We start from the raw sequence: 19,417 nt of genomic DNA on the forward strand, positions 1-19,417 counted from the left end.
TAAAAGCACCTTTTAATTTATTTTTAACAAAACCTCTACTGTACTCACGTTTTCCTTTTTTGCAGATTTGCTCTCTCTTCTTTAGTGCTATTCCAAGGAAAATAGCCCAAAAGAAATTTCCATGCTTCTTTTCTAAGAGTATGGCAGAGACCCTAGGGAAAAATGGGTATGAAACATTAACAAAAAGACTATTTTGATTTTGTAAGGAATGTTCCTATAGTGATACAACACTTGTTAAAGTAACAACTTAGAGAGGAATTTTTACAATAAGCTTCTTTTTACACTGTAGTCAAATCTTAGACTGCTAACTGAATATCACAAGTGGAAGAAGAGAGGAAGAGAATGTAATTAAGCAGAAAACTGTAGAAGCATTGAATTAATCCTTGTAACACAGAAAAAGAAACCTCACCGAAGTATAGTTCTTCCTATATTTTTTGCTTCCCTGCTGGAAATAAAAGCCTTATGGGCATCACAGACTTCATGAAGCAAAAAAATTACCTCTAAAATATATGTATTTGAACATTGTGCTGCTTACCTGCCAAACTTCCGGCCTCACCACAAACTGATCTTACGTTCATTTATTTTTTAAAATGAGTATTTTAATCTAACAAGACATTGTCAACATGCAGATCAATCTTCCAAGCAATCAAAAACACTAGTGTCCACTCCAGGAAAATTATTTCTCATAAATCCTTCCAAATAACACGCAGCATTTGTAGATGACAGATGTACTAGCTGAATCATATCCTACTCTAATCAAATTAGTTCATTTCAATAACTGTAATATAATAATGAATGAGGTACTTTTGCTATCAGACACCCCAGATAACCATTCTAAGGCCAGCTTGAGTCCTCAGTGTATTTCCTCATTTACCATTAGAATAAGCAAACAGCATCCGACAGTACAAAAACAAGCAGCAACTGGAACTTCTCCAGTAACAGGCAAACACGTTGAGAGGCATTTTAACTTTTTAATTTTTTTTTTCTTTAAAGAGGATCTGAACTTTATGTAATGGAAGTTAATGGGATCTTGAGTCAAATAAAATCGAGCACTCGCTCCTCTGGCAATGGACAACAGAGATAACAGGAAAATGGACTACTAGTACAAAAACTTGAAGTAATTCTCGTGATTGCACATGGGTCCTGAGTTGGACACCTCAGGCACAGGTGTATTAAGGAACAGCTACAGAAACTGAGAAGGGCCTCAGTTTCACTCTACTCCCTCCAGAGTACACTAATTAATACGTATAGGTCTTTAAACACATTTTTATAGCAATATTATCATTCCTTACTTCTGCTCAAACTCCATGGGCATGAGACTGCATACTTGCAAACATACACCAGCAGCTGCGCCAAGAATACATTAATAAAACTTGATTCCCACCAAAAAAAGATAAATACTAAAATAACATCAGGTACAATAGCTATGGGACATAACTACAGTTTTCAAAATTTCCACCACTGAGGCTAAATTCACATTCATATTGCAAAAAGCCTCAGCTCAGTAATATCAGCTAAAGTGCTTAGACTGCTCTGACAGAATGTCAAATCCAGGCAAACTGATGGGAAACACCCTCAAATATAAAAGAATAAACCTGATACCCTAACGCGGATGCATTGGTGTTTTCCTGAAAGGCACTTTGATTTCTCATCATCACTTAAGCTTTTATGTTTTCAACTCATTCACTTAGCCAATGTCCCCACAATCCCTCTCTTTTTCAGAGCATATTCAATGACTACAAGACTGTGGAAGTATTTGATTAGCATGCAATCTTACTTTATGAAGTGTCTCCAACAATACTGACTTGGGTCATGCTTAAATACCTTCACAATGTATCACGAGTATAATTAAAATAGCATAATCATGCATTGGAAAGAAAAGAGAGTCCAGAAGCAAGCCACAGGTCTTGCTGACTTCAGAAAAACAAGTTACCCCTTTGAATATTGATTGCTTTATGAAGTCAACATTTAAAAGTCTTCCTTCAGAATCCATATTTTTAGCCCATTCTTCAGCTGACACAGGCTCTCTTCTGGTAACTTCAGGCTGTTTTCCGAGATCAATCTGAAACATACACAAATACGTTAATGTGAATCCCACTGAAGCGCTTCAGTAGTGTTAAACAACTGTGCCAATACTACCTAAGCTTGCCAGTTTCTTACATTCAGTGCAACTATGCTTTCACGTGTGCATAACTCAGTCAGCAACTCTAAGGATCTACTGCTGTGTCCACATTAGCAATTACTGTGGACCAACAGAAGAAGATCTTCAAAACAAGACACACTGTGCTGAGGACCCATGTATGCTATACAAGTTGAGACTTTGGAGGAGGATTTATGTGTGCATTTTAAACAACCTTCTACCCTCACAAACACTTCTGAACTAGCTTCCCATGGCCTAAAAAGCCTCTAATAAATTGGAAATTTATTAGGCATGTGCAACACAGCAAACAAGGACAACAATGAGTTTCACTTCTAAAGCACTTTCTTGATACACACTAGAGTGCCTTAGGAGGGCATTAAAAAACAATTCAGGTTCAGAGATGTTATGCCTACAAAGACTGCACAGTGTGGCTGAAAGATGAATTTAAATACGCTGTCCCTTAAAAAAACAAAACAAAACAAACCCAAGACTATATGCTCTTTCAGAACTCCTAACACCTACCAAAGTTTCAGCGTTTGTGGTTAGTCTCACCCAGTTCCCAACTGCATGTTTAAGCAAGTAGCATTCAGCAGACTCCTTACTTAAAAATATTTTGGTGATGGCAACCACCAAGTCAATTTGTGTTTCAACTCTAGAAGTCTAAGGCATTTGCCACATGAAGACATACAGTTCAGTGTTATTTTTATTATGTAGCATTCATTACACTTTTTCTCATTGAGAAATTAACTGATTAAGCACTAGGCAGCAAAGTTCTTAGGATTACATAGTTCATACAGCTGCTGCTAAGATATTAACACTATTATGAACTCAAGAAACAGTTTAACGTTCTAAAAACACAAAAGCTGCTTAAAAAGTAATCACAAGCACTTATAAAGAAACCTTTTCCACCAATCTGTAAAAGACACCAACAGGAAGCCACACAAAGTGATCCATGATCTAATTACAAGATCATTCTAGCTTTGGTTCAATCTGTACATTTATACACCCTGGACATTAATAATCCAATTAAACACTTTTTTTAAATCTTCTTAGCCTTCTTAAAACAAACTGAAATGTTAAAGTGATTAGCCAAGAAAGTTGGCTATTAACCTGGTAGGGAAAGCATATGCCACAATCACCAAGCATAAATAGTTTCAGTCACCAAGTTTCAAGTCCTACCATTTCTTTGAAGGTGTGCATAAAAAGAATCAATGCATCAGTATCATTAATTTACACACTCACTCGTGTAATGACTTCAAATCCTGGCTCTTCCTGCTGATTTATCTTTAGCCCTGGAATAGCATCATTTAGAAAGTCTGCCATTTCTGATGGTGGCCGCCTTTGACTTGAAGGGTCACTTAAACGGAAACTGTCAAAAATATAGTTTGTGACTTTGGAGAACCTTCCCATTGTTACTGTGTATGGATCTTTCTTCAATTTCTGTGTTATAACAAGAAAAAAAAGCAAAATACAAAACCCTCAGGTTATTTAGATTTCTTGTACTCAAAGCAAAACAACCAGAAGATCACTGTAGGTGTCGAAGTTATTCAAGTTTCCTGTATCAGTAGTTTCACATAGTACATACTTTACACAATTTAAAAAGTTATCTTGCATATTAAGGTATTACTACTGATTGATTTGAAAGATTGGAAAGCAGTCTGCTTAGTAAGCCTGATCTCAATTTAAAAGGGGAACAGTTCTACTGTTTACTTTCCAGTGACTAATGCCACAAAATGTCTTCCTTATGCCTAGCTTCTCTAGCTTCACACAGCAAACATCTTGAGCAATCATATACTCTGCTAAGAAGCTCATGCAAAACAAAATCAATGGGTCAAAACTCTGGCCTTATTCAAGACACTGGAAATTTTGCTGCTGATGTTCATGAGTCTACAAACCTCACCAAATGATAAACAGTTTTAACATTAAAAAACACCACAGACTCCTTTAGGCAGTTTGCTGCTCTATTTCCTTCAAAACTGTCAGAAAATATAAAATATATTTACTCAAAGACAATTTAGAAGAGTCTAATTATTATGTTTTGGTAAGTCCTAATTTTTTTTCCCTTTTCTAAAACTATCTGTATCCAAATGTATTGAATCACAGACAGTATTAACTTGATTAGGTTTGTAGTATTACCACAGGGAAGTTACAAAATTACTGGAACACAGAAAACAACTTTTAAGTACATCCTAGGATAAGCATTCGGTTTAGCATACAATCAATGCTTCTAAAATGGCAGTGATTTAGGAACTATTTCTGTGACATCATAGGGTCATTAATAAATGTCTTCAGAAAAACCCCCAAATATAATACATACTTGTAATAAGCCATATGACGAGTCATCAAAGAGATTTTCAAAAGACTGAGACAGAGACTTGTTCTGAGAATTCACAAGAAGAATTCGTTTATCCTGTGGAGATCTAAAATGAAATTTGAAAAGGTTTCTATACATACCATCAGTTTTTCCTGACAATGTTTAAAGAACATTTACTGGTTTTTGAAGTAACATTTCAGGTTTTGTGCAAAGAAAGCAGGTTTAATGCAAGATCATTCTTAGTTCTTGGCACAAGTTCACAAGCTAACACACTACAAAACAAGACTTTAACTTTTCAAAAGTCATCCTCATATTCATTCTGAATTGAACTCTTTCATTCTTTGAAAAATCATTATGCTTTTGAAAAATTTTTGAGCCATTACTCTGGAAGATAACTTTTGACATGCACATGTAAATGAAGCATTCTTTGACTACAGTCTTCTATATTTATAGCTATATATAGGTGTATATGTAGAAATATATATATTTAATTGACAATGGACAAAAAGAAGAGGTGACAGAAGAAAGGAAATTCAGTGAGACACAGTCAGCCTCAAGATAATACACATTAAACTATTTTAACGTAACAGAAGTTAAGAGCCCATGTCATCACATATAATTACGAAATTCTATCAATTAGTAAATCTTACATTAAAACACCCTGTAAAATCTTACGTAAAGGAATACAAACTGCTTTCAATGTATGAAAGCACATCAACAATAGTATTACAACAGTTACTGTCAGAATAATTCTAAGATTCACACTGACAGAAGCTCAAAACACACCACAGCCATTGTATTGTGAAACAGAACCACCTCAATACAGTTCTGCAAATGTAATTCTGTGTAGTCTCCAAAAGCTACATGAACAGAAACCCGATTTAGCCTAACTCACTTTATTTGTACACTCATATTCTTCAATGTAACATTTTCTTCTCTGGCAGCCTTGCACTGGCAAATAAAAACTTAAAGACAATGGAACTGTGCTGCTCCTAGTATTTAATATGTCCTTTTTCTCTCCACATTCTCCCCCCCAACCTACATCCCATCTTCTCCCCTCCTCTGGCACAGATATCCCATCAATTCATTAATCAGCTCCTGAGTCACCAGTTTACAGCTCAATACATGACAGAAGAGAGAACTCAAAAGCTAGGCTGACATTCAAGACTTGGAGCTGGCAGGCAGAGGACAGCCAAGCATTTTGCCATCTGACTCTAATCCATTGGACAGACATTTCTAAAACACCTCTCTGTTGCACTCTCCCTATTTTTAAGTCCACTACGTCTAGTCTTTGAAAGAAAAATTACTTTTATTAGTACCCGCATCCCCTACCATGTTATTATAGTCAAAGATAAGAACTTTAATAACCCTTATCTCTCTCCCATTCCAACAGGACAGGACACTTAACACTGACGGATATGAAATGCAACAAGAGATCTCATTTGGAGACAGCCAGACACCACAGTCATAGCTCTGAGGCAGCAACAGTTAACGAATCCCAACTGGCTTTTTCTAAAAAGCAGCACAGGGGCAAAGGCTGAGTCATGTATTACATTTTCCTTCACTAGAACAATGAAAACTTTGTACCATATCTTCATTTTAATTAAACATTATCTGTAGACAGGCAGTTGGGTATCAACAGTAACGTGGGTAATGACATATTTGATCTTTTCTCTCCTTAAAAAAAAACATAAAAAATCATTCATTACTAGACCACAGAAAATAATTTGGTGCCAGAAGTAGAACTTAACTGGAAGAGAGGAATCTAAGAAAACTAAAACTGGAAGCTCTTGCTCAGCTCAATGCTTAACTTAATTCAAATTTAACTTAAAATAGTTGCCTCAGTTTTTAAGTTCCCAAAGTATCAGCTGCTTTTTAAGTTCCCAAAGTATCAGCTGTTGCATTCATCAATACATAGAATTGCTCGAGGTGGCAATAATAAGCAGCTCAGCACATCCTGAATGCTTGAACACCACCTCAAGTTTCCCTGTCTTGCCTTAGGCAGGGAACTCCATCTGTTAAGCATTCCTGGACACCCCAGTGCACAGCTGCTGGGTCAGACTCCACAAACACTATGCCACCGCTGTCTTCTAAAAGCAGACACAAGGACATGACTGCCTCTCTTCATACAGTTTCTTCCACACCTGACAGCTAATGTTTTGCACTGTTCCAAGAGGAATGTCCACATCACCTGGCAAGAAGATACAGAGAACTAAGAATCCAATGAGTCAAATAGAGGAAAGTCTGCAGTGAGTGAGTGGGCACTTGCTATCTGAAAGAGGCAGTGTTTGTAACAGGAACCAACATCTCTATCAATTTCATTTTTATTCAGTGACTCATCATTAGCATTAATTTTATATAGCATGTGAAGTATAGTTAGTTGCAGCACATGACCCAATGAAACTGGAAACAATGCCTGGTAGTTACACAAACTGTCTAAACATTATGTGCAGTAACAAATTGACAAACCAAATGCTGGACAGAACCTAGATGTATGACTTACAGGAACTTAGGGTCCAACTTCATAAAATGGTTCGAAGTATTCTGGTATGTTACTTTAGATTCCTGGTTTTTAAAGAACTTTCAACTAGGCATGGAAGTCCACCAAAATTAATAACTACAGTAGTTGTGTTTTAATAATTAACTTTTCTATTGCTTATTGCTTTTTGTGTACATAGATCTATGTGTATATATACATATATATATTAAATAATAGGCTGTTTTAATAGTGGCAAATAAAAACCTCGGCAGCATGAACTAATTTGTTTTAATTGCTTTTCTTAAAGGCTCAAAGTAACTAACTTGAAAGAAGGCATAAGAGGAAAATCTTCATCTAAAATTCTGAAGTTTCTATTGGTAATTAATCACAAGAACAAAGTTTTCATTAAGTCAATGCAAACCAGTTTGCTACACTGTCAAATGCACTCACTAGGCCTAATTAAAACTCGACCCTATTCATCAAATTCATATTACATGAATTAGAATATTTGAAACACAGTGCTGTAGTATACAGGCAACACATCACACAGGTAAGGCATAAAGCTTTCAGCAACTCACCATACAACACAGGTGTTTTTCCAGTCTTTGCTACATATGTTGCTCCAAAAACCTGCCCTAGCCTACCAGCAACTAGTGGGAAGATATTCACAGAGACGTAAACACAGAGGAGGGTAATCAGAAAGGAACAAGCACCTTGAGGGTAAGGGGAGGGAGGCTGGGGGATGGCAGAACAATAAACCCTGTGCCTGCAGTAGCAGTGAAATTGGGAAACAAAATGAAAGGAATTTTAAGGAAAAGCACAAAAAGAACCTGGAGAAAAAAAATCAGTATTTGTCATCCAGAATTTTCTAATCTACAGTTGTACAGAGAATATTCTTTCTTACACCTTTATCTTGTCTGCCTAATAGCCATTCCTTTGCTCTTGAATTTTCCTCTTAAAAAGCTTGTGCACAACACTACAGCCAGTACCAGTTCGCCAGCAGGCCACAATGACCACACTACCTTCCTCCAAGCAGTTGACAACTTCTTATCATAGATTCCCAACACCACATCTTAACACTGTTGAAGCCTTTCACAAATCAGTTGAATGTATGTGCAACCCCCATGTCTTACTGACTTGCTCTCCAGCTTAACAGTATTACTTGGCAACAGCCTTCCTTACTTGTCAAAGGCAACTCTGACCTCACTGATGCTGCTACCAACATGAAAAGAGCCTGTATAAGGATTCCCAAGTCCATTTCACTATCTGCATTCAAAATTCTGTCATCAGATTATGTTGCAAGTGGTCCTAATGAAACACTTTTGAAAACAGAATACCTGTTACACTGATGTTACACCTGTTACACCTCATTGTTTCTCCATGCTCTACCTACTCTTTTGTATCCTGTTGTCTTCTTAAATTTGAATTATGATTACAGAGTGAGAGCACAACATTTAGTCTGCATTTATGCTATGCCCATCTAAAAGGCTTTTATCCAAGTGAAAAGCTTAGAGGTAACACAACATAATTGTATAGATGTGGCTCCCAGAGACATAGTCTAGTGGTGTCTCCATTAGCTTTACAGCTGGACTTGATCTTGAAAATCTGTTCCAACCTAAATGATTATCTAATTCTATAAACACAGAACAAAATCCAAGAATTTAGCAAAATTATAGGGTCTAACTATGTTTACACTCAGAAAGCTGATTTGAAAAATAAAGATCAAGTGTGAAACACTTCCCAGAGGGGAAAACAAATTCAGGGAGAAAACATTTATATACAAATTGATTTAGTTGACAGAACTATAAGTTACCTCATACACTGATGTCTACACTCATACATATTTCAGATAAGATAAAAGGTGTCAAATTTTAACACAAATTATCCCATTTAACAGAAGCGGTTCATGAAGAAGGATTTAACTTTAGACCGAATGCTCACGAGAAGCTCCTCTACCCACTAGAGGGAGTTACTGAGGTATTACGCAGCTAGGAACACTTGGACAGCTTCTCAGCTAGTTCATACTTAGATCCAACAATTTTAAAACTTCAGCCTACACTCCACATGCATATGTGAAATTACTGTTTCAGTCACAATGTAAATGTCTTCTACTAATAAAAAAGGGAGAGGAAAAGAAAACATTAGGAAGGATTAATCTGAAATTAATTACAGAATTAAAGTAGTAAACCAATAATCCAAATTGTAAATCATAATTAGGAGTTGTCTGATACTTACTCACTTAGCGCGACATGCTTTTCAAGGCATTTAATCAGTAGTTTGCTATCCCCACGATGAAAGTGAAGAGCTGGAAGCTTCACATCATCCTTCAGACAGAACACCAAATAAGACCACCCCATGCCTTCTTTGCTTTGTGTGATTGATTTCAGATCTGTCAAACTGAACAGGAATGACCACTTGCTTTCTCCATTTGCATGAGTTGTAGCATCTTAAAAAAAAAAATTACCACATGATTTTAGTTTGACTTCCGGTGTTAGTAATTACAAACACATTATACTTGGATCACTGTTCCCAAAAAACAAACCCAAAATCCAGCACTCGTTCTGACAATAAACTGTATACCATAACTACTGTAACTGCTAGTTCTGGATTTCTCTTTCTGCCTCCTTGTTTTCTACAGACTTCTAAAATAATGTGCAGCTCCATTTGACTGTTCCCCTAAAGCTGTGTCTGAAGTTTATAAAAGTGATCCAGCAATTAAATGTACAACTGCTGTACCAGATTTCACCAGCAAGCTGAATCCCACCAGCATCTCCACCAGGTAACACTACTTATTCAAACTACATATCATATACATTACAATACTGTATGCTATACATTGCACACAGTATTAGCCACACGCTGTAAGACTACCACCAAAATAAGTAAAAGGAATTGAGAATCTCCCCACTTGCCCCTCTTCCATACTGTGCAAGCATATATACACTCTGCACAAGACTGTATACATTTAAGAAGGGATTGATTGTTACTTTGGCAGAGGAAACAAAATTGCCAGAGGGGCTGGAGGGGAAAAAAAAACAAAACACTTGTCCCATCAAACTACACCTGGAAGTAAGCAAGAAGTGGCAAAGGGCATAATCCATTGGTATGGATATTGCTCATTGATGAAGCACTCACACACTGATGTTCTCTCTGGATGAAGATGTACTCTGACAGCTGAAGATGAAAAATCAATGCAAAGCAGCGATATAATAAACCATCCTATGCCTGATAGAGATGCTCACTTTAGCTTTCTAAAATGCTAGCACTTACAGCTCCTCTCAAACTCAGTGTTCTAGGAGCAGGACTGTGCTTCACACAAATACATTCATAAACTTGCACTCATTCAAACCCTGCACTCATACATGACATTTAAAACCATCAGATACGGTGAAACAAGCACAGTGGTCACCAGTTATAGGCTGAGAAGTAATACAAGGAAAACAAGTACTATAAAGAAAAATACTACAGGAGACTCATAGGAAAAAAAAAAGACTGGAGAATCACTGTTCTTCTTCCCCTCATTCTTACTTTTTTTTCCATAACTATCTACTGTGACACTGTAACAAAACCAATGTAGCTATAAAATTATTTTGCCAAAGTAAAAAAGAAAGTAAGAAAGACCCAGGTACCACATAACTGTATATTCCACCTCCCCCTGCTGCTGCAGCATGGAAAGGCATTTGAGTAGTAAACTACTTATTTTACTTTCTAATATCTAGCTCAAATAGTATTTGCCTGAAATAATGCAAGAGCCAAATGCTTATAGATAAAACCACTACATTGTTGAATGATCATCACAGCAAGAAGTTAGATTTAACATTTATTTTTCAATACAATTCTCCAGCAAGTCAAAGGAAAAAAATAGATTGGAGGCAGATGGCAGCTACTCAATTGTGAATTTTTTTGCACACCCACGGATTCACCTCTTTCCAGAAGTGACCTAAAGCTTATCAATTACTAATAAAATTCATTTTACTGTATCTAAAAGACAATTCTTCATTCACAAGTTACCAAAAAGAAAAAACAAAGCAGAAAATCCACACTTATTTTTAAGTACCTCCATTTGAATTAGGTTTCTTTTTAAAAGAGACTGTGGTGACCATGTCCCATTCTGCTTCATAACTACTTGGACGGTCAGCTCCTTGGGAACATTTTTCTTTAGGAGTCTGAGTCCACTCTACCACAGAACTGGAATCCTGAGGGGAAAAAGAAAAAAGTGCCTTTCAAAACACATAAGGCATGAAAATTGGGCTAGAGTCTTAGATTCAACAAGAAGAGTAAGTATCTTCATTTTCACAGATTAAAAAATTCCATAGCATTAAAGTCCTATTCAACATGATACAGTTCAACATGGTAAATTTGAACTTATGAGTAAGACAAGAGGTTTTACTTCATAAATTCAACACGGTACTAAAACATCCTGACTACTCTTACAGACTCTACCAACATAAACTTTTTATTAAATGTAAAACTTAAACCTTTATTCTTTAGTCAACATCCTCTTAATACTGCTTAAATACCACATGGCACTGGATCTTGGAACCTCTATAGACTTCTATTTTTATTTTGCATTAAAACAGTACCTCTTAGTTTTGAGTCTAATTATGAAGACTGAATCACCAGACTACAATATAGTAGACATGGAAGGACTGGTGACCATGACACACTCATTTGGTCTTTACTATTTGCACAGACACTTCTTCTATTTTATATATATCACCAAGTACAAACTACATACAGTCACCTACACCTGTCCTGGTTTAAGCCAGGATTAAGCCAATTTTCTTTTTACTGATTTTTTTTTTTTTCCTTCAGTGACTTCTCTTTTAAGCAGCACACTTGCTGAAAGTAGCAGCAAGTTTAACAGCCAGGGGACTGATAATGCTCAAATGTTTATTGTTACTGCTGAGAGACCAAGGACACTTGGCTCCGCTCATTGAATCTGCTGTTTCAGACACTAAAGGAGCAGAAGAGTCATATCTATAACACTCTTGTAGGGAGGAGTGGACTAGACAGACAGCAAAATTGGCTAACCAAAGTATTCCATACATATATATACATCGCAGTCAGTATAAATCCAGGGATCACGGAAGTCAAGCCCTCTTTTGCTGCTTCTTCCCTCCACAGCCAGCATCCAGGTAAGACTCCCATCTATACACCTCCTTTGATCCCTAGGCCTGTGTGTTCATGACCCTTATAACTTTACCCTCAGCTCCTGTCTGCTCTGCTGCTATCTCTGGAAATGGTCTGGGACTTTTTGGGACTGCTCACAGCTCAGGAGACTGCTGTGGGAGTTATGATGGCAGGGGAAGCTAAGAGGGTTTTGCACATTCCTGTATATATTTGTACATATTTTCTTTTATAATTAGTATTTAATAAAAGCTGTCTAGTTTAGTTTTCAATCTGGAAGCCTCCCTTCCTTATTTTCTCTCCTTTCTCTGCCTGGGTGGGAAGGGGAGGGAATCGAGAGCATTGTTGTCATTGGTTTAATTGCCAGGCCTGAGTTAAACCATGACAACATGTATCCCAATAACTTGAATTGGGCTGCAGGCCACAAATATGATACCTACATGTAGCTACTAATATAAATTATAATGACATAAATAGATTTTGCTTCCAGTTCTGAGATCGTCTATGCATAAATTACCATAAAGCAAAATCACTGGAGAAGCAGAATGAAGAACACTGATAGCTAACAAACATACCTTTCCAGCGCAAAGGATATTTGAAGCATCCAAAGTATCATCCAGTGGTCTCCAGTCTACTATTACTTCATTTTCCTACAATAGAAACAATCATAAAAAATTCAACACTACACAAAGTACATATGTCTATTTATTCACAGTATGATTATGGTTCAACTTGCACATAAAAAGAAATGATGCAGATAGTGTCAAACATTTTGTGATGCACTTTACAAAATACTATACTGAAAAAGACATCTAAAAAACATATTACGTATTTTGCCAATAAATATATCAAATCTCCGTAACTGTGTCATGCAAGATACCTTTTCTATGAGACGTAGTATTCCTGATGTTATGTTGTCCTGGTCATCATTTTTTCCGCAGGATGAATGAATGAAAACTCCTTCTTGCTCATATACAACCTATAACAAAGAGGACAACCAAGAGTTTGTAACTGTTTCTCTCTCCTAATGTACTCATTGTCCTTTTGACTGTCCTCCACAAGTTGAAGTGAACACCTCTACCTTGTTAGGTGTTTTGTTATCTTTCCTTCCTCCCACCTCCAAGATTCAAGTCTTTCACTTACTTAACATGGGACATGTTAAATTTACTCTCTAAGCAATATTTTAATTTACTTTTCCAGTAAAGAACAAAAACATGTATTTAACATCTCCTATTTTTTAAATCAGTGGGCAAAGGTTAATATGGAAATACTACATAGCTTCTTAAAACATTAAAAGCCTCTCTTACATAGTCTGCCTCTTCCCCACTTGCCATTTATGCATGTTGAAATTACAACCTTAATTTAAATTAAAAATGGACAGTTTAGTGTACAGAAGATTAACTCCAAAGAAAAAAAAATTGCAGACTTTGATTAAATAATGGCTTAATCCCACATTCAGGGTGAATAGCAAAGGTTCCACTTCAAAAGCAGAACATGTGACAGTCAGATAACAGAGGCTTGTAGGAGTATGCACTGCCCACATGACCTTTAAATTTAAGCATTTACAAATCTCTTCACAGTATTCTGATCATGCCCTTAAAAAAAAAAAAAAAGTCAGAGAACTCTTGTCTGTCAAAATTCAACAGGCTCTTCAAAGCTACATGTTATACATTAGTCTTAGAAGCTTTATAATGTAAACAGGATCTGTTTTAAAGAAAGAGTGAAAAGCCCCTAACATACCAAACTGAGATTCTGTGGAAGTGAAACACATCAAATAGAAACGGTACTTTTTTAATAACCATGTTGATTTTAAAACCAAGTTGCAAATGCTGCCTTAATACAAATTTTTAAAGGCAAAACCTAATAATTCTTAACTTAAAGACAGATATTATATCTCTTTGGTTTAAGACACCAGTATCTCTTTTCTCAACTTAGTTGTCTGTCAGATTTTTTAAAATATCACATTTGCAAGTTTAGTTATGTAATGTTAACTAGCTAGACAAGAACACAGCTTAAAAAAACAAAACAAAACAATAACATCAGTGAACTCATCCTTTCTGTTGTAGATTTAATTGTTAAATTTCTCTTCATTTTACAAAAATGAGAAATATCTAGTGTGTCCTGTTTAATGACAGAAATATCACTTGGAAGTGATAGAGGTCCCTTTAGAGGTCCCTTTGTACTATTTCCCTCTTGAAGGATTATTAACATCAAGTTACCTTTCAAATATTGGAAGCTTTCCTTCCTCTTTTCTACTACAGCTTTTTTCTCTTTTTTTTTTCCTTTTCTATCAAAAATAAGATCCTCCCTCTATCTACCAAATACCTGTATTTAAATTCAGTCCCTGTTTAAACAAGGGAATTTTGGAATTTATTTACATTTTAACTTCTAGCTGCTTGAACCTGATCTACCAGCACAAATAGTCAGAAGTATGAACCAAAGTGATCAATCACCAGGACAGCTGTTCCAGGAAAAAACCTGTTAGTATCAGAGTTATACTGTTAAAACTGCATTGCTGACAATAATGTTATGAAGAAGGTCTACAAAGTAGACCTTCTCAGTCCAGAATGTATGCAATCTAATAACTGTTTTGATTATTTTTTAGCCATTTGTCTCTTAGAAGGACAAATATTTACTTTCTCAGGAAAAGATAACACATTCCAAATGCCACAGTTGTCATGCAACTGAAAAATTCTACATTGCTTTGCGTAACAGATCCAGCTCGCTTCCCCCGTGCTCCACCAAAACAGGCAATAAAATGGAAGAACTGAGAACATGCTCAGAAGTTTGGAGAGTATCTGTAAAACAGAGGACTTCTCACAATGCAGCTTATTTCCCTCCCACTGTTACTTGACAGAAAAACTCCCAAGTTTGAAAGGCCAGAAGGCCAAACTTATTCTTATCCACTAACAGGTGCAATCTTGTATTTATTTTTTTCAAACTGTTATCAAGTATTTAATATAACTGAGCTTAAAACCTGCAGTTTTTAACACAATTTAATAAAGATGCTGAGTCACACATAGATGAGAGTCTAGAATATGCAATATGGAGCTATATTGAAGAAAGATATGGCATCTTACAAAAGATTAACTACGACTTAACCACTGCAAAACATTTTGGAAGTTGCAATCTGTTGCATTATCTGGAATACTGAGCTGCTTTGTTTAATGGTATTTTGTAAGATGACTCTATAACTGCATATAAGTATGCTGATTTTGAGAATATTAATCTGTAATGGTAGCTACACTGGATGACTGTATTTCACACAATGTTCTTAGCAAGCAGAAAAATAAAAAATGCTACTAAGTATTCTCATAGTGCATTACAGTAAAATGTAGTTATGATAAGATTTTTGTTGTCTGATATTGCAGCACTGACAAGCTATTACTTAATTCAAAGAGAGAAAGGAGTATTAAATTAGACATGAAAGTAATAGGTACTAAGTAAAGCATCAAATTAAAATATAATATACCAATAGCTTGATTTGAATAATCATCCCTTGATAGACAACTCTAACACTGTGTAGCTCAACCACACACACCATGTGGCCCATGAAGGCATTTGCTCAGTGCCTCGGCAGCCCAACAATCAGGCAAACTTCTGGCCCATCAGCACATATGTACCTCTTAAGCAGCCAGGAAAACCTACACTTCAAAACCAGGCAATTCCAGCCTACACTGCCGCTTGCCAAAACAGCAGGTTACTGCAGAACGTGTAAGATTAGTATATTGAAATAACGTGTGGGAAAACAGACAGCAAATGCTGGAGAATGGTCAGAATCATAATACTAAGGACTTGTATAAGGGGGCGGGGACAAACAACGTAAAAAGAAAATTGGCTTTATCCTGGCTCAAACCAGGACAGTGTGCATGCAAAATACATGTATTAAGAACCTGATAGGTATGGAGACAGTAAAAGGGACAAGGTAAGAATAGGACAGGATAATGAGCCCATTTCCCCCCTTATTAGCAGTTAAACTAACTCTTAACTCCTCCAGACTGTATCAAAACCTGCATCAGTATTACCTGTCAACATTCACTGCATAGGAAAACAACCCCATCTCCTTTAAAACTTGGTAACTTTTTGGCTGTTGTGACAGAGGTCTGTGATTTAGAAAGGGTTTATTGTCCACTGTGCAAAAGAATTTAAGAGTTTCAAGAACAATCTGTTCAGTTAGTTCATTATGCTTCTTGTATTATGAGACAGAAAAAAGTTACTGGCTCACCTTGTTTTTGTACTATGCATTATTTTACATACATCATGATGGGCTTTTTCAAAGGTGAGAAGTAGGTGGAATCAAGCTCAATCTTTCATTTTCTTTTAATATGATTAGAGCCATCATTCTTCCTCTAAGTTTACATAACATTAATAAACCCATCATGAAAAAAAATAAGCTCACGTTAGTAAATGCACACCACAGGTGACTAGATAAGCTGATGTGTCCCTGTTTTAATCAAAACCTAAATGGCATTCCTTACCTCAATATTACAACCCCTTCCACCTACCTTCCCAGTAAAAAACCTGTGCTCTGCAGAGTCATGGAAACAGAACCTCAGGGAAGAAAAGCAGCGTATGTTGCTTAGGTGCTTGAGGCCAAAAATTGTCCAGCCATGAAAGGTCTAACTACAAATTGAAACAGTGTGCTTGTTTCCTTTCACACCTATTTGCAAACATTTAACTACCCACAGAGATGTACATTCCTCATGTTTAGATGTTATTATACACACCAAAGCCAAACCCTGCTGATTCCACAACAAAACACAAACTACTGGTGTTTGAAAAAAGCACTCATCCAACGTAAACAACGCAAATGAAGTAACCTGAAAATTATTTCAAACAAATTTTAATTCTGTCTAGTAGCTGTAGATATATCGGAACTTCTCAAACGTTTTCTATTATCTTGCTAGATTAAAGCTAGTTCTATGCAAAATTGTTTCCAGATTTATTCATCTGTGGCATCTGTAAGTTTCTGAGTGCTTCAAATCAGTCACCTAAGGAAACCTATTACTGTAAAAACATTCAGTTGGCAACTTTTTTCTATAAAGAAAGTATGGAGAAAGCAGGAAGAAAAAGTAATTTGTATTATTTAAGTATTACTTTTTAATAATACCAAAATTTCAAGTTTGAAATAGTATATACCTGGGAACCTAATATTCACAGGTCTTTCCCACTTGTCAAGCAAGTCCATGCTTGCAGTCTGCATGCATGATTTAAACCACTTATTTTTCCAGTTTTACGGAATGAAAACTAGACCTATGGTCTATTTGATTCAGAATCCCATAAAAAGCTAAAAACTGGCTAGGAGTTTCCAAATGCTGCTAAGCCACCTTGGCCTGTTTTGTTGTTTGTTTTTTTTCCACAGGTGCTACAGAAGGTAAATTCACAATTCATTCCAATCAGACATTAAAAACACTGTGCAACACAGAGAGGGCAGTTATTCCATCTCATATTCTGGCAGAGGGGCTGTTAAACAGGGAAACACAGCATAAAATAAAGCTGCACCAAGGAATCATTATCTACCTTCCTACAATAAAAACCACAGGGAAGTGGCAAGATGTAGGCACAATTTACATGTCATGTCACACGCTAGTTAAGGACCTGGAAAAGTGTTCAAGTATTTTTATTCCATATCCAGCAGAAAATAACCTTCTGAAGTCCCACTGTTGTCCTAAGAACTTCTTCTGAGAAATAAATAGTAACATTCTTAATACTGTAAGGACACAACATGGACAACTCGTATCTCCAGCTTTTTGTGCTGCTTAAAGAGACCCATCCACAGGCAATGTTTGTAGTTTTTCATTGCCAGGGATATACAGGAGCAGGAGAGCTGCAGCATAACACATCAAAAATTACAACATATGCCAGAATACAATCAAAGCTTTGGGATTAAACGCTTGTCATTTGGTGGTAACTGACAGCTCTGTGATACCAGCTAGTGAAAGACAACACTGCACCCAAAGACAATGTGCAGGTAACAAAAGTGGACCACGGGGATCTGGGGCTATCACAGAACAGGGTGGTCCTGCCCTACTCACCCATGTATTTCCCACCCTGCCTGTTCTGGGCACCCAAGTAGTAGCTGATGACATGGATCATTCAGACCTTATAGTCTTGCTCTTAACTCTGTCACACACTAACAACCTGCCATATGTAGGACATTTAAGCAAATGGAGAAGCACTGCAACTCTCCCACATGGTTAGCTAGTCCATCTTTCTGACATTTCATACTCTCTCCCCATGTTCTTATCCAACTCAACTCTCCTTTTCTGCCAGAGAGTACAGCTCAGGGCCAGCATCCCTCTGCCAAGATGCCATCCAGTTTCTCATGACAGATGAAGCTTGCAGCACTTACACAGTGAATCAGCCACTGCTCTGGGGTAGTTATGGCACTGTGCAAATCTTGAGTCTAAGAGCTTTTCAATAGCAGTTACTTATTTTTTACCTCAGATAATCAGGTAAGGTACATTTTCAAGTTCTGCCTTAGGTGCACTGAAGATTTCTTGAACCACAAAGTACTTCTGCTACTTATGCAACAATAGTGGGATATCAGTGGAAATACAAGTCGATTCAAGATACTAAGAGCTTGAGGTGGTAATATGCTACTGACACCGTGAATACTTGTACAAGAGAAATCCTTAATGAATAGAAAACAAAAAATATGCAAAAATTTCAGAATTATCAATAAAACACTTTACATTCAATACAATGAAACCTTAACTAAATTCAAGAGGCAAAGGCAGATAAAGGCTTCTGTTCAAATAATATCTATGAAGCACAATATATTCAGAGAATATGATTCCGTATACAGTAAACTATAAAGGCTGAAAAAGTTATAATGAAGATTTTAAATCAAGTGCTTAATAAAATGACACAACAGTACATATGTATAGGAGTCTGGGCCCCAAATTTAACAAGTAGAAGGTGCAGCAAGATGCTGCCTATGCTACAGAAATTTATATAAAACAAAAATAATTTGCTATATCTGTGCCAACAAACTGCTAATCTAAACAGACCGTATTTTAAATCTCTTTGCTGGTGCTGGCTATGGGGAAAAAAAGCAAACCAAAAGCCAATCAACCAACAAAACCTCAACAGCAAACACACACCCTGCCCCCCAATACTACAGCATTTACATTTTTTTAGTAGTAGCTACTTGAAACACCTTTAGTTGCTGAACTGGTCAAACATCTGAGCTTAGACCTGAAGCTCAGGTATTTGGCCAGTTAAAGCTCTAAAGCTTCAACTTCAAGAGCAAGGGCACAGGGAAGTGAAAAATAACTTCTGACAGCCCATGTGCCTGTTGGTAATTTGAGAAAGATCTAACAGCCCATGTGCTGAAGATACCCTGAACACC

General features: G+C 36.6%; 1 protein-coding gene across 1 annotated transcript in view; it reads right to left on the reverse strand.

Moving 5' to 3' along the window:
• Positions 1-19,417, reverse strand: part of TBC1D15 (TBC1 domain family member 15) — a 35,354-nt gene that overhangs the window by 12,762 nt on the left and 3,175 nt on the right. Inside the window, exons 2-9 of the mRNA XM_051610018.1 lie at positions 12,944-13,042; positions 12,639-12,713; positions 10,991-11,129; positions 9,169-9,379; positions 4,458-4,560; positions 3,383-3,580; positions 1,934-2,062; positions 49-152 (exon numbers count right to left, since the gene is read on the reverse strand). Of these exons, the coding sequence (XP_051465978.1) occupies positions 49-152; positions 1,934-2,062; positions 3,383-3,580; positions 4,458-4,560; positions 9,169-9,379; positions 10,991-11,129; positions 12,639-12,713; positions 12,944-13,042 (1,058 nt within the window). The remainder of the gene's footprint in view (positions 1-48; positions 153-1,933; positions 2,063-3,382; positions 3,581-4,457; positions 4,561-9,168; positions 9,380-10,990; positions 11,130-12,638; positions 12,714-12,943; positions 13,043-19,417) is intronic.

The sequence above is a fragment of the Apus apus genome, chromosome 1 (genome assembly GCF_020740795.1).
Source record: "Apus apus isolate bApuApu2 chromosome 1, bApuApu2.pri.cur, whole genome shotgun sequence".
Classification (NCBI taxonomy): Eukaryota; Metazoa; Chordata; class Aves; order Apodiformes; family Apodidae; genus Apus; species Apus apus.